General features: G+C 35.8%; 1 protein-coding gene across 4 annotated transcripts in view; it reads left to right on the top strand.

Annotated features, from left to right (window-relative positions):
* Window positions 1–12672, top strand: part of LOC110795858 (ABC transporter C family member 2) — a 55147-nt gene extending 42475 nt beyond the window's left edge. For 3 of the 4 annotated variants that reach the window (XM_022000883.2, XM_056830320.1, XM_022000884.2), the window contains 8 exons: window positions 834–1219; window positions 1768–1948; window positions 2145–2468; window positions 3152–3908; window positions 6513–6634; window positions 10055–10300; window positions 11881–12304; window positions 12429–12672. In XM_022000883.2, coding sequence (XP_021856575.2) covers window positions 834–1219; window positions 1768–1948; window positions 2145–2468; window positions 3152–3908; window positions 6513–6634; window positions 10055–10300; window positions 11881–12304; window positions 12429–12526 — 2538 coding nt within the window. In that variant the 3' untranslated portion in view covers window positions 12527–12672. Of the gene's footprint in view, window positions 1–833; window positions 1220–1767; window positions 1949–2144; window positions 2469–3151; window positions 3909–6512; window positions 6635–9418; window positions 9700–10054; window positions 10301–11880; window positions 12305–12428 lie in introns of those variants that run through there. The other variant, XM_056830321.1, reaches the window with a different exon arrangement.
* The last annotated feature ends 994 nt before the right edge of the window (window positions 12673–13666 follow it).

The following is a 13666-nucleotide window of genomic DNA, read 5'->3' as shown; positions in this document are numbered from 1 at the left end:
GTTTTAATATAAATCCGGCTGATCTCCAGTCTCTGCATGGCTGATAATCTGATATATCCTTTGCCTTGTTAGATATGAATATTTGCCTGAATTTTCTGTTTATTTTTTTCTCCATTCTTCTACTGCTCCGGTTCTTAGTTGTGGTTTTTGAGAAGGCTGATAGGCACTTTGAGTCCATTCTCTCAATCAGGACCAACTTGTGGAGTTGTGGGTGAAAGGATATCATGGTTCTGTAAGATCACTTCATAGAGGGATAGTGATGAGAGCAGGTCTGACAGTTGATTTAGATTTCTGTTGGACTGCTCTTTCACATATTAATCGTGACTAGAAAATAAAGCTCCTCTGTGGAAAGGGAAGTGGACGTTGAAGGTGTTTTTGAAGGAGGAGGCATTAGGCAATAGGTGTTTTCTTGTAGACTTGTAGTAAAGTTGTGGTTTCCTGTAATGATATTTAATGGTTACTTCCTTCGTTTCGATATATTTGTTACACTTTGACTTTTGACACTTTTTACAAATTTCAATTTGACTACCATTTGTGATTTATACTTAAGGAAAAATATAGTCGTGTGGGACCTTATTTGATTCGTCTCAATATTTACTTTCAGAATATCAACATTTATAATTTATACGTACACCAAAATTAGAGATATTAATGTTCAAATATTTACATTGGCAAGTGTGAAAAGGTAAGTGTAACCATTATATCGAAATGGAGAGAGAAGTATGTTTTCAAATTTGGAGCCTTTAGTTTCAATATGACCACTTTTCTTCAAATATAGCTTATTGGCACCTCATGTGATTGGGTTTGATTGTTTTAATTTGAATCATCTGTAGGTATTCGAGAAGTGTATCAAGGAGGACCTAAGAGGAAGAACTAGGGTACTCGTCACAAACCAGTTGCATTTTCTGTCACAGGTCGACAGAATCATCCTGGTTCATGATGGTCTAATTAAAGAAGAGGGAACTTTTGAAGAATTGTCAGAAAGTGGAATAATGTTCCAAACATTGATGGAGAATGCTGGGAAAATGGAAGAATACACTGAAGATAAGTATGATGTTGAGAGCAGTGATGAAAAGGCTCCAACAGTTTTAGCAAATGGAAACCTAAACGACAAACCAAGTGGTAAAACTGACCCACAAAAACCTAAAGAGGGAAAATCTGTTCTGATTAAGCAGGAAGAGCGAGAAACTGGTGTTGTGAGTGCAAATGTCTTAATAAGGTACTGGAGTACTTTGGATTTACTATAACACTTTTGCTATTGTCCTTATCTGGTTTACTACAATTTCAAAAAATCAGTTACCTACTTATCTGCTTTGGTCTAAACTCTAAGTCATGCTTTTCATATTGAGTGCCCAAAAATTGGCTTGCCAGCAATTGCCAAAAACACTGGTATTATGTCACCCAGCTTATCAGCTATCTTCTTTACTAAATTTAAATTGTGATTGTTGTATTTTGAGTGCCCCCGAACCGACCAGTGCTCCAGTAGCTAATTAATTAATTTTATATATTTTTTATTTGGGGGGTTAATTTTCAGTCTGTTGCCTTACACATAAGCTCAATTGGCAAACTGGTGCACCATTGCTTATGTTGTACTATGAAATGTAAGGGAACTGATGTTAGGACTTTGCATCTCATTGCTTGTTTATTTTGAGGAAGAGCTACTTCTGGATATTGTTGCTTAAAAAAGATGGAGAACAAAAGCTAATCCTTTACTGGAAGGACATGGATTCATCAAATATAAATATTTTTTACTTCTTGTGAATTCAGGTACAAGAATGCGCTTGGAGGGACATGGGTTGTTATGGTCCTCCTTATGTGCTATGTCTTTACAGAAGTTCTGCGTGTTTCAAGTAGCACATGGCTGAGTGTTTGGACAGATCAAAGCAGCCCTCACAGATATGGACCAGGATTTTACAACCTAATCTATGCTCTTTTATCAGCTGGTCAGGTGATTATTGTTAGAATTGGTTTTTAGATTCAGTATATCTTTTTCCCCTTTCTCAGTTGCATCTCAACTGTCTTTCAAAATACATTCCCAAGGATCTATGCACCAAGTGAAAAACCGAAAGGTGAAAGTTGGTCGTCTTTAACTTGATATCTCTGGGTACAAGTGTAATAATTTGTAACTCATTTTCATGGTCCAGGTCCTGATCACATTGACAAATTCATACTGGATGATTACTTCAAGTCTTTATGCGGCTAAGAGACTTCATGATGCTATGCTTAGCTCTATTCTAAGAGCTCCAATGATCTTTTTCCAAACCAATCCCCTTGGACGGGTCATCAACAGATTTGCAAAGGACCTTGGTGATATAGATCGAAATGTTGCCGTATTTGGAAACATGTTTTTGAGCTTTATGGCACAGCTCATTTCAACATTTGTATTGATTGGAATTGTGAGCACTATGTCCCTGTGGGCCATAATGCCTCTTTTGGTCGTGTTTTATGGTGCCTATCTATACTTTCAGGTATATTCAGTATTCTGGTTGGTCTATAATCTTGCAAAAGCTTTGAATTGATCACATAACTTCAACAAGTGAATTTGTTGGGAAGCGTGCTTTTATGAACTTCATGCATATGTTCTGTCATTCTTTTTAAAATTTATATTAAGGACTTTTTCTCAACTATAGCTCCGAACATAATGAACAATTCACTTGTGTTATGTCTGTTTAAGTTGGGCTTTAATCTGTGAACCCTAGATGATGTGCATAAGCACCTTCCAGTATGACACAAACCTGATCCTGATTGTGTTATATTTCTTTGTGAACATCACGTGATTTTCACGTGAACATCTTATTTGAGGAAATGATTAAAATCATCACCTTAAAGAGAAATGGAGTAGCTATTTTGTAAGATCTGGCTTCTGTTGGAGGACTCGTTGTTGTCTGACTTTCTCTGTAGTCCTTTATCTTAGTAGTTATTCTTTCTGTTGATGGAAATAAAAAAAGTTAGTGATAAATTTAATTCGTTATTTTTATTCACGTTTCTTTCTTTTTCCTATAAATATGTATATGATTCTTAATATTTTATTTGATATCAGAGTTAGTTTTTTCTATATTGTGCGTCACTTGAGAGTTAATCCAAGCTTAAAGAAAGAGGTTTTTCATCTGAATGGTTACGCCCTCAACCTCATTACATTCATGTTTTGCAGAGCACTGCACGGGAAGTAAAACGGTTGGATTCAATCTCCAGATCACCTGTTTATGCACAGTTTGGAGAAGCCTTAAATGGGCTAGCAACTATCCGGGCCTACCAAGCTTATGATCGAATGGCCAATATCAATGGGAAGTCCATGGACAACAGTATCAGATTCTCTCTTGTGAACATGAGTGCAAACCGCTGGCTTGCTATCCGATTGGAAACATTAGGTGGCCTCATGATATGGCTTACAGCAACTTTTGCTGTCATGCAGAATGGGAGGGCGGAGAACCAGGAGGCATTCGCCTCTACGATGGGATTGCTGCTTAGTTATGCCCTGAATATAACTGGGCTGTTGACTGGTGTGCTAAGACTTGCAAGTCTTGCAGAAAATAATTTCAATGCAGTTGAACGGGTTGGAACTTATATTGATTTGCCTTCTGAAGCACCTCCTGTAATTGAAAGCAACCGTCCACCTCCTGGTTGGCCTTCATCAGGCTCTATCAAGTTTAAGGATGTGGTGTTACGTTACCGACCCGAACTTCCTCCTGTCCTGCATGGTGTCTCCTTCACAGTACACCCCAGTGACAAGGTTGGAATAGTTGGACGAACTGGGGCTGGGAAATCGAGCATGCTGAATGCGTTATTTCGTATCGTAGAACTCGAAAGGGGAATGATTTTACTTGATGACTGTGATGTTGCCAAATTTGGACTCACTGATTTACGTAAAGTTCTGGGAATCATACCTCAAGCACCCGTTTTATTCTCAGGTATGTTTCATTTAGTCCTGGTTTGAGTTAGCTTATTATTATTGGAATTTCTCGCAATAGTTAGCTTTCTCGACCCCCCCCCCCCCCCCCCCCCACACACACACACCCCACCCACTCTTTAATTTTGAGTTTTGAGATTTGGAGGGGTTATGGTGTAGTGTAATTGCGAACTTCTTTTTAAATGTGAAATTCTTGCTTGTCAACTTCTATTCTTATGGAGGATTGGAGGGAGGCTTGACACTTCCGTGCTGTTCACTAGGTTGTCATCTGATGCTTCAAACACCAGAATATAATTCAAATACGTAGACTTTAACCTGTTGACCATCTTTAGCTAATTGGGTTGAAATTTCTCTTTCACATAAGTATTAAACGTGGTTTCTGAATGACGGATTTCTTTCTTATTAATTGTCTTATATATCTGTTTTCTGAGCAGCCTTCTTTTTTCTCGGTTTAGACTTTTATCTCCTAAACGTTGGAATCTCGGGGTTATGGAGACAAACGTTGGAATCTCGGGGTTTTAGGCTAAGTAGAAACAAGACGGAATATATGGAGTGTAAGTTTAGTGGAGTCCAAGATAGAGAGACAGGGGAGATTACCTTAGATGGGAAAATTGTCCAAGGCTCTGAAACGTTCCGTTATTTAGGATCTATTATCCATAGAATCAAAGCAGGTTGGTTGAAGTGGAAAGGTGCCACGGGGTTCCTATGCGATTCAGGCATGCCCCAAAGATTGAAGGGAAAATTTTACCGCACGGCAATTCGACCGGCTTTGTTATACGGCACAGAATGCTGGCAGTGAAACATTGTCACGTGCACAAGATGAATGTGGCGGAGATGCGCATGTTACGTTGGATGTGTGGGCACACAAGAAAGGATCGTTTGAGGAATGAGATTATTAGGAAGAAAGTAGGGGTTGCACCGATTGAGTTTAAGATGACGGAAAACCGTTTAAGATGGTTTGGACATGTGAGCAGAAGACCAAGTGATGCCCCAGTTAGGAGGATAGAAGGGTGGCAAAGTGATAGAATTGCAAGGGGTAGGGGAAGACCTAAGAAAACTTGGAGGAAGGTGATTGAGCACGATATGAGCTTTCTTGGGATTGAGGAAAATATGGCGTTGGATAGGACAGAGTGGAGGGAGAGAATATGCATTGATGACTTCAGTTGATTTATACAGTTTTCATGTTTTTGTTTCTTTCTATTTTTATTTTATTTTTTATTCTTATTTTTATTTTTATTTTATTTTATTTTTAAAATTCTTTTAATTTTTTAATTTACATGCTATTTTGAAATATACTTATTTACTTATTCATTTATTTTAAACTTTACTTATTTTTTATTATCTCTTACAATATATCTTCTATAATATATATACATTTTTCTCTTATCTTACTTTCATTAATTCCACTTTCTCTTCCTTGTTTTTCTTATTACTTCTTGCTCCTTTTTTGTTTGATTGGTGACAATGACGATCTCCTACGACGATTCATGTTAGCCGACCCCAAATCATTTTGGGACTAAGGCTTTGTTGTTGTTGTTGTTGTAGACTTTTATCTCCTAACTTGTGCACATCCTTACTGAAAATTCTGAGATTGACCTGATCATTCAATCCATAGGAATCCTTGGAATAGGACCTTTTTCTTTTTTGTTATTGTTTTCCTAGTTATATTTATGGAACCAAGATATTTATGATTCCTGGTTCCAGTGCAAACAGATGCTGAGGGTTGCTACCTTCCCCAGGGCCAAGAATTTGCAGAAATATTTCGTTTCTTAATGAGAAAATATTCTAAAAGGGGAAAGTACGTTTAAATTACTGAAATTTTGGAAATGGTATATCATTATGTCTATCTATTTAGTGAACTCACTTCTCCTAGTAATCATGGTAACTATTGTTGCTACTTGAATAGAGATAATTAAGAATTTTTCCGTTGCCCTCTTACAGAACAAGATCTATGGGGTTGAACTGAGATGAGGTTTCTTTTGAAAGAGGTATTGGAACTTGGTATACGACCTCTTCTTGTTTGAAATTTAGCATTGAAGATGAAATAGCTACGTAGGCTTTCCAAGGATCAAAGAATCATTGACAAATATTGTGAAATAAAATACAGGGTTGATAAGTTGGGCTGGTGGTGGAGTAAAAAGTACTTCTCATGGAGTTAGTTGTTTAAAACATGTAGTAGGAGCTTGGAGAATTTTATGTGCGCGGGGCCCTCCATTGATTATTTCTTGGTCAATCAGATTTTAATTATTTGCTTTAATATACATGCCCAAACATAAAGTACAATAAATTGGAGGGAGTATATTATTTATTAGTTCTCCTGGATTTGTATGTAGTTATGTATACTATTCATTTTTTGATCCTTTATGGCACGGTGAATCACTTCACAGCTCAGAGACAGCTACTCTGTGCTCCTGGTGTTCATCTAGTTGACCCTGAACCTTTCCACTCTGTGGTTCTCACAGAGCAATTACAAGTAGAGCCCTTAGGAATTTCTTATGGTTCAATGAACTGTAACTGAAACTATTGCTGCAGTTGCCAATTTGTGTACCTTTAAAGGAGTTTTCTCTCTTTTTGTTGACGAGCATTACTTTTCTTTGATCACTAGGTTCTGTAAGGTTTAATCTTGATCCTTTCAATGAACACAACGATGCGGACCTTTGGGAGGCTTTGGAGAGAGCCCATTTGAAGGATGTCATCAGGAGGAATCCTTTAGGTCTGGATTCTGAGGTATGTTTTTCGAAATGCTGGTATTTGGCTGGTTTTTCACCTAGAGTAACTTGCATGTTATAAGTATTTCCTATACTGTTGTTTAGATAATCACTATTTAATGTTACTCTACTTATAGCGTACATATAAGTGACTCAACGATAAATCAATTTGATCTCTTCCTCAGTTCGAAATAGTTCTTCTGTCACTGGTTGTTGGCCTAAGGTCATTTTATGATGCAAACTCGTTTTGGGTACATCTCGTTTCCCAAAATAATTTAGAGAGGCCCATGTCTAATTGACGTAAAAGGATGCTTCCAAATTTTTGCTAACAGTGGGAACTCACATTTCATTAAAATTGAATTTCAATTTCGGAGTAACAAATGACAAATTTCAGGTTCCAGTTACTCTATTTGGAGAACACTAAGGCCTTGTTCTTTAGAGTTGAACTGAACTGAATTGAAATGAACTTAACTTAACAAATAATAAATAATACGGAGTAAATAATAAATAATAAATACTCCCTCCGTCCCTTAATACTCGCACCGCTTTCCTTTTCGAGGCGGCCCTTAATACTTGTACCGCTTCTATAAATGATTTTTTTTACCAATGTTATATTATTTCTCACAATTACCTACTACCCCACTCCCCTACAAAAAGTCATTTAAAAATTCACACCCCCACTACTCCCTTACACATTTCCTACTAAGTACTAACAATATTAGAAAAATACCCCACTATCAACTACCACCCATTAAATTAATAAGTCAATGAAGTGTCTTAAACTGCGCACCGGTCAAACCGGTGTAGGTATTAAGGGATGTAGGGAGTAATAAATAATAAATACTCCCTCCGTCCCACATTACTCGTTACACTTATCTTTGCACAAAGTTTTAGGTGATGAGTGGTTGGTTGGTTATCAATTGTTATTTTACTGAAAAAGTTGATGTGATAGGAGTTATTATGGTATGTTTTTAATTGATTGAGAGAGAGTGTGAAGACAAAACTTTTTCTAGTTGGAAGAGAGAGACAATATAATAATTGTGGGGTATTTCCTAATTTAGAAGGTATGAAGCACGGGTACCCCTCCCAGGCACCGTTTTCCGTACCGGGTACGGTACGAGTACGAGACAGATTCGTCTGGGATTCGTACCCAAAACGAATCTGGGAAGGTGGGTACGGCGGCAAGAATTGGGTACAGGTGGTATGCAAACGGGTACGGGATGGATACGTTTTTGGAGCTTGAGAAACGTACCCAGTCAATTTATGAAATTTTAATGGGGCAAAATCAGATCCAAGGGTTTTGGAGAATTTCAAATTCTCTCACCTGAACTGAAAAATTCTTCAAAGTTCTTCGTTGCTCCTTCTCGCCGATCTTCTCGCCGATCGTCGCCGACAGTCAGTCCAAGTGCTCGGCAGTCAGTCCAGTCATGCTCGAATTTTTCTTTGCTCAGTTTCTTGTCCGATTTACTTTTTTGAGTTGAAGGAGAAGGTGAAAAGTAAGGGTTGTAGAGCATGAGTCATTAACAACTGTACAACATATTTGTTTATTTATTTTTTTAGTAAAGTTGTACTTGTAGTGCTGCAACCTTCTATTCTCTCTCATAGTCTAGTTTGACTTATCTAGGGAAGAGGTTATAACTAATGGGTGTCCAGCTAATATATTTCTTTTTTCTTTTTCTTTTTTCTTTTCGACCCCCTATATATTTTATATTCTAAGAAGGTGCAAAACTTATTATCTAATTTTAATGTTTTTTATGAAAAAATTGTATGGAGATTATATGTTGAAATTTTTTTAAGGCAGTATTATTTATTAAATGCATTATATTTATTTACTTTGTTTTTTGCCGAATACAAGCCGTACCCGTTTTGGGAAATTTTAATTTTGCCGTTTTTCGTCCCCGTCCCTGTATCCGTCCCCGTATCCGTATCCGTGCTACCTAGTTTAGAAGTGTAACAGGTAATCTGGGACGGAGGGAGCAATAAATAATAAATAATAATAATAAATAAATAAATAATAAACAATAAATATAAGCAATAAAAATAATAAATAAATTAATAATTAATAACTAATAATTAATAATAAATTTTTTAATTATTATTTACTAAATATTAATTAATAACTAATAAGTCGTAATTAATTACCAAATAATAATAATAAATGTTTTGCTGCTAGCTTGCTAGCTTCCCCTCTTTGGTAATAAAGAATTTTATTTGCCAAAAAAAATAAAATAATAATAAATGATAAATGATAAATGATAAATTATACTTCATAGTAATTAATAATAAATTAATAGTAAATAATAAGTTATATATAATTGAATTGAATTATACTTAACTAAACTGAATGCTTTTGAACAGAACTGAACTGAACTACCAGATAAGTCCTGAAACTGCAATTAAGTCATAAAGAACGGGGGTCTAACATTTGATTTCTAGAATTTGGATTCACTAAATTATTCACTCCCTTATCCACGTCTCACGCACTTCTCTCTCTCCTTCAGTCCTCCCACTATCATGGGGGGTAACGGACTGACGGTAGAACAGAAAAAGAAGGTTGTTGACAAGACTCAATAATACCTGTGCTCGGCCTTCAGATTAAATTGTCTATTGTGGTGACCCTGGTGACTTTGGGTGCACGTACTTATGATCTAATATCACAATGGCTGTGCAAGAATTCAAGTGGCTTTCAGGTTATCCATGAATAGTCAAGTGGTTTGTATTAGCAGTTATCTTTAACTGTTTCTTAAAATCCAGCAATCCTGATGAAAGTAATATCTGCAATTCTTGCCTGGCCATATTGTAGGAACTATCTACATTGTTGCACTGTTATGAGTTTATGACCGAGGCCAAGGTTGTCTGATTAAAAGCTCAGTACACCCCTTTAGTAAGCAGGGATTTTGCTAGTTCCTACTAATCAGGAGATTCAGTACTGAAGCCCATATTTCTGAATTGAAGACGTGAGGAAAGAGAGAACGAGATGTATTAGATCTGCTAAAGATTCCTGACTATTTAGAGGCAGAGGGATGAGGTTGAACTTGGTCAAGCCAGCAGAACTACAAAGCACTAGAATAGTTCTTCTGCCAGAATCGGTAAGCTACATAGGAAAGGTTTTGCATGTTGGAAAGAAGCTGTTACATCGTGCAAATTTCAATAGGTATGCTAGTGGAATATGATAGTTGGCTGTTTCGGGGAGCTGTTCATCTTTTATCGATTGATGACATAGCTTTTGAACTTGAGTGGAGTCAAGAGTATGTGACGACGTAAAAGACGCTATAGAAGTTTGACAAGTCCTATACTAGATTTAAAACTAACATTTTTTTTGGTTGTTTTAACTCTTGTATTGTTGTAACTTAATCGATATATCATTAACGTTTTATGGTGCAATGCATTTGGAGAAAAGTTGATGTATTTACCTTTATTTTCTTGTTTTTTTTACAAGGTCTCTGAAGCTGGGGAAAACTTCAGCGTTGGTCAGCGTCAACTGCTAAGTCTTTCACGGGCTCTGCTTCGGCGATCCAAGATTCTAGTTCTTGATGAAGCAACCGCTGCTGTTGATGTGAGAACTGATGCTCTAATCCAGAAAACAATACGCGAAGAATTTAAATCTTGTACAATGCTCATAATTGCGCATCGACTCAACACTATTATTGACTGTGACCGCATCCTCCTCCTTGAAGCGGGAAAGGTATTTTCTCTAACAATTTTCATTCATTTACCCTTTTTACATGTTAGCAACCCTCTTTGGTCTATTGTATATATTGAACATAGCCACCAAAGATACGGGTGCAGTTTATAAATGGAACGTTAATTAGTTGAATATTACAAGTTGAAGATACGGGTGCAGGTATGTAACTTCATTTTTGCTGAAAGGAATGTAACTTCATTTTTGCTGAAAATCTAAGTAAAAGTTTGGAAATGACTTGCAAAAAGAAATAAAATAAAGAAGTGCAGCTAAAATTGTTTTATCTATGTATCAGTTACGAAGCAATCAATCTGAATATGTATGTACAAATAGCGATATAAAAAGTTATCTGTTTAATTTATTGGAAGTGGATTGTCTTGTTAAGATGATTGGAGAGAGCTGCAATATTTTGTTTTATTCCTTGTTCCTAATTTTGCATCTAGAAAAGGCTAGACGAGTTTTTCTTTGTTAGGACTTAGGAGTACAATATATTAAGTTCCCTGACGTAATGTTGGGGTGGGGGGGGTGGGGGTGGCGGTGATAATGTTTGGAACTTGATCAGGTTGTAAATACATGATGGACCCACAAACTCAAGGCATCAGAAATACGAAGTTTGCATGGTTTTTTTTTTTTTTCATTTGAGACGTCATGAGTAGCCGAGTCCGAGTATCATAGTGTGGGTATAATGGTATCTATTTTACGTCGATGTGGGTCAATTGATATGGATCTTGATGATCCAAGCGTGTGTTTATAGAACATGGAAGGAATGAAGTGATGCTTCTGGTTTTCGGAGGTTTAAGGTGATGTTTGGTTTGCAAAGGGTAAAGGGAATCACAATGAGAAAGGGAAAGAGAGAGAATGGAAAGAAAATCGCTTTGTTATCCCAAATTGTTTGTTTTACCATAAAAAAACCTAGAGCAATCACCCTCTCCCTTCAATATACAACCATCAAGTAGATTTATTGAAACGAAAAGGATAAACTGTAGTTCATACTGTATTTTTTTATTAAGCAACTACCAAAGGATAACTGTAATTCACCACCAACTAAAGAGAGCAGATCAGAGATATGAAATTCTGAATATCGAAACGAAAAATGCATGGCTAGATTTATGGTGGCTGAATTAGCATAGGAGAATTAACCACAAAATTTGCTAAAACATTAAAAAGGTTGTAGGGTAAACCTACTCGGTTCCATTAACATCAATTACTTGCCGAGTACGAAAGCATTTTTTGTGAAGATTTGCGTGAAGAAATGTACAGATTCTTAATGCAGCTAGGCACAAAATTTTGTGACGTGAGTTTGTGTACCAAACTTTTGGCAGTAAGCAACTAGGCAGGATCTACCAATGTCAAACCTTTAACCATGTTCCTTGTATGCCTATTTCTTGAGATATGGTTGTGGGGGATTCTGTGATTAGACCTTTTGTGTGTAAAGAAAGCATATTGCTCCTTTCTTTTTCTTTTATTTCCTTGTTAATAATTTCTTGTCAACAATCTTATTCAGAGTCCAATGTTAAATGTTTCTTTTAAATTAGTTTTTATTATGTCTTGCCAGTTGGTTTGAAGTTATATTTCTCCTTCAGGTCCTTGAATATGATACCCCGGAGAAGCTTCTCTTAAATGAAGAAAGTGCTTTCTCTAAGATGGTTCAAAGTACTGGAGCTGCAAATGCTCAGTATTTGCGCAGCCTTGTAGTTAAAGATGAAGCAGAAAATAGGTCAACTGGAGATGATAATAGGCTAGATGGGCAAAGGAGGTGGTTGGCATCTTCCCGATGGGCAGCTGCGGCTCAGTTTGCCCTTGGTGTGAGCTTAACTTCATCACAAAATGACCTTCAACAGTTGGAGATTGAAGACCAAGATAATATTCTCAACAAGACAAAGGATGCAGTCATAACGCTTCAGGGTGTGTTAGAAGGAAAGCATGACAAAGCTATTGAGGAGACTCTCGAACAATACCAAGTTCCTAGGGATAGATGGTGGTCGTCTCTATACAAAGTGGTTGAAGGTATATTTCTCTTTAATTCACAATAATTTTCCATTAAACTAAATTATAAAATGAGTACATGCATTTTTTTTTAAAATTCAATTCATTTATGAACTAGTTTTTGCTCTTCCTTTCTCTTTCGCAGGTCTTGCTGTGATGAGTAGATTGGACCGAAGTAGGCTTCATCATCCTCATTACAATTTTGAAGAAAAGTCTATTGACTGGGATAACGTCGAAAGTTGAGAGAATTTGTGAGTTGGTTGCTTGTGTAATTGGTCACCTTTTTACACTTTATTAAGCAACTACCAAAAGGATAACTGTAGTTCGTACTGCATTTTTGTAGCTTTCAAGTGCTTATATAAAACATAAGAGATCATTTTCTATTGCAATTTGAGAAACTTCTTTACGTTGGAAACTTAGATTGTAGACGTCGTGAATGGCTGATGTGTATATTACTCCCTACGTCCATAAAAGGTTGTCCCAATTCACATTTTTCACTTTATTACTCCAACCCAAGTCACGTGGGTTTCGTTATAATCGACTCATTGTACAGATTTATAATATCAACTTTTTATAATTTTTACCCATTGATAATAAATATATTAATGCTAATAAACATGATAAACTAAGCAAATTTTTTATTTAAAGGTGGTGTAAGAAAATATTATACAAAACAAAAGGTCTTGCGCGCACAAGGTGTACAATAAATTTATTGTACACCAAGATAACTTTAACCCATTTTTTTATAACTTTAACTTAATTTTGATTAACTTTTATATTACTAAAAAAATTAATAGATAAACATTTTAAAGGATTAAATGATTAATTTTATACATTATTAGTGATTTTGAGGTTTTATTAAAATGAAAAAATTTATCACTAAAAAATAGATAACTTTTACATATATAAGCATAACTTTTAAGCATTTTGAGGTAACTTTTACTCCGTTGTACAATAATTATTGTACAACCCTTGTAAATAAGAATTTGTGTATACAAAAAAGTAAAAGTTACCTTAATATAATGTAAAAGTTACCTTAATATAATGTAAAAGTTAACTATTTTTTATTCATAAGATTTTTCGTTTTAATAAAAGAAAATTTAGTTGAAAATACTTTATATGTCTGCCTTGTTGAATGTTTTATTTTTATTTTGTTTTTTCGTTGACATAGAAAAAACGTACACAATGAAAGACATAAATCTAAAGAAAAAATAGTAAGAAATCTAGATAAAATTCCATTGACAATTGCAAACTTAGCGCGCAAATGAGATTGTGAACTTGAGACATCTCCACTTTAATTATAACTTACCTTGTAGAATAGTTGGTAAAAAAAAAGTTGTTTCATTTGCAAGCTCCTTCAATTATTGAATACGATTTTGATGT

This window comes from Spinacia oleracea, chromosome 5 (genome assembly GCF_020520425.1).
Source record: "Spinacia oleracea cultivar Varoflay chromosome 5, BTI_SOV_V1, whole genome shotgun sequence".
In the NCBI taxonomy this organism is placed as follows: domain Eukaryota; kingdom Viridiplantae; phylum Streptophyta; class Magnoliopsida; order Caryophyllales; family Amaranthaceae; genus Spinacia; species Spinacia oleracea.
The sequence above is the reverse complement of the archived record's forward strand: the minus strand, read 5'-3'. Positions and strand labels throughout refer to the sequence as shown.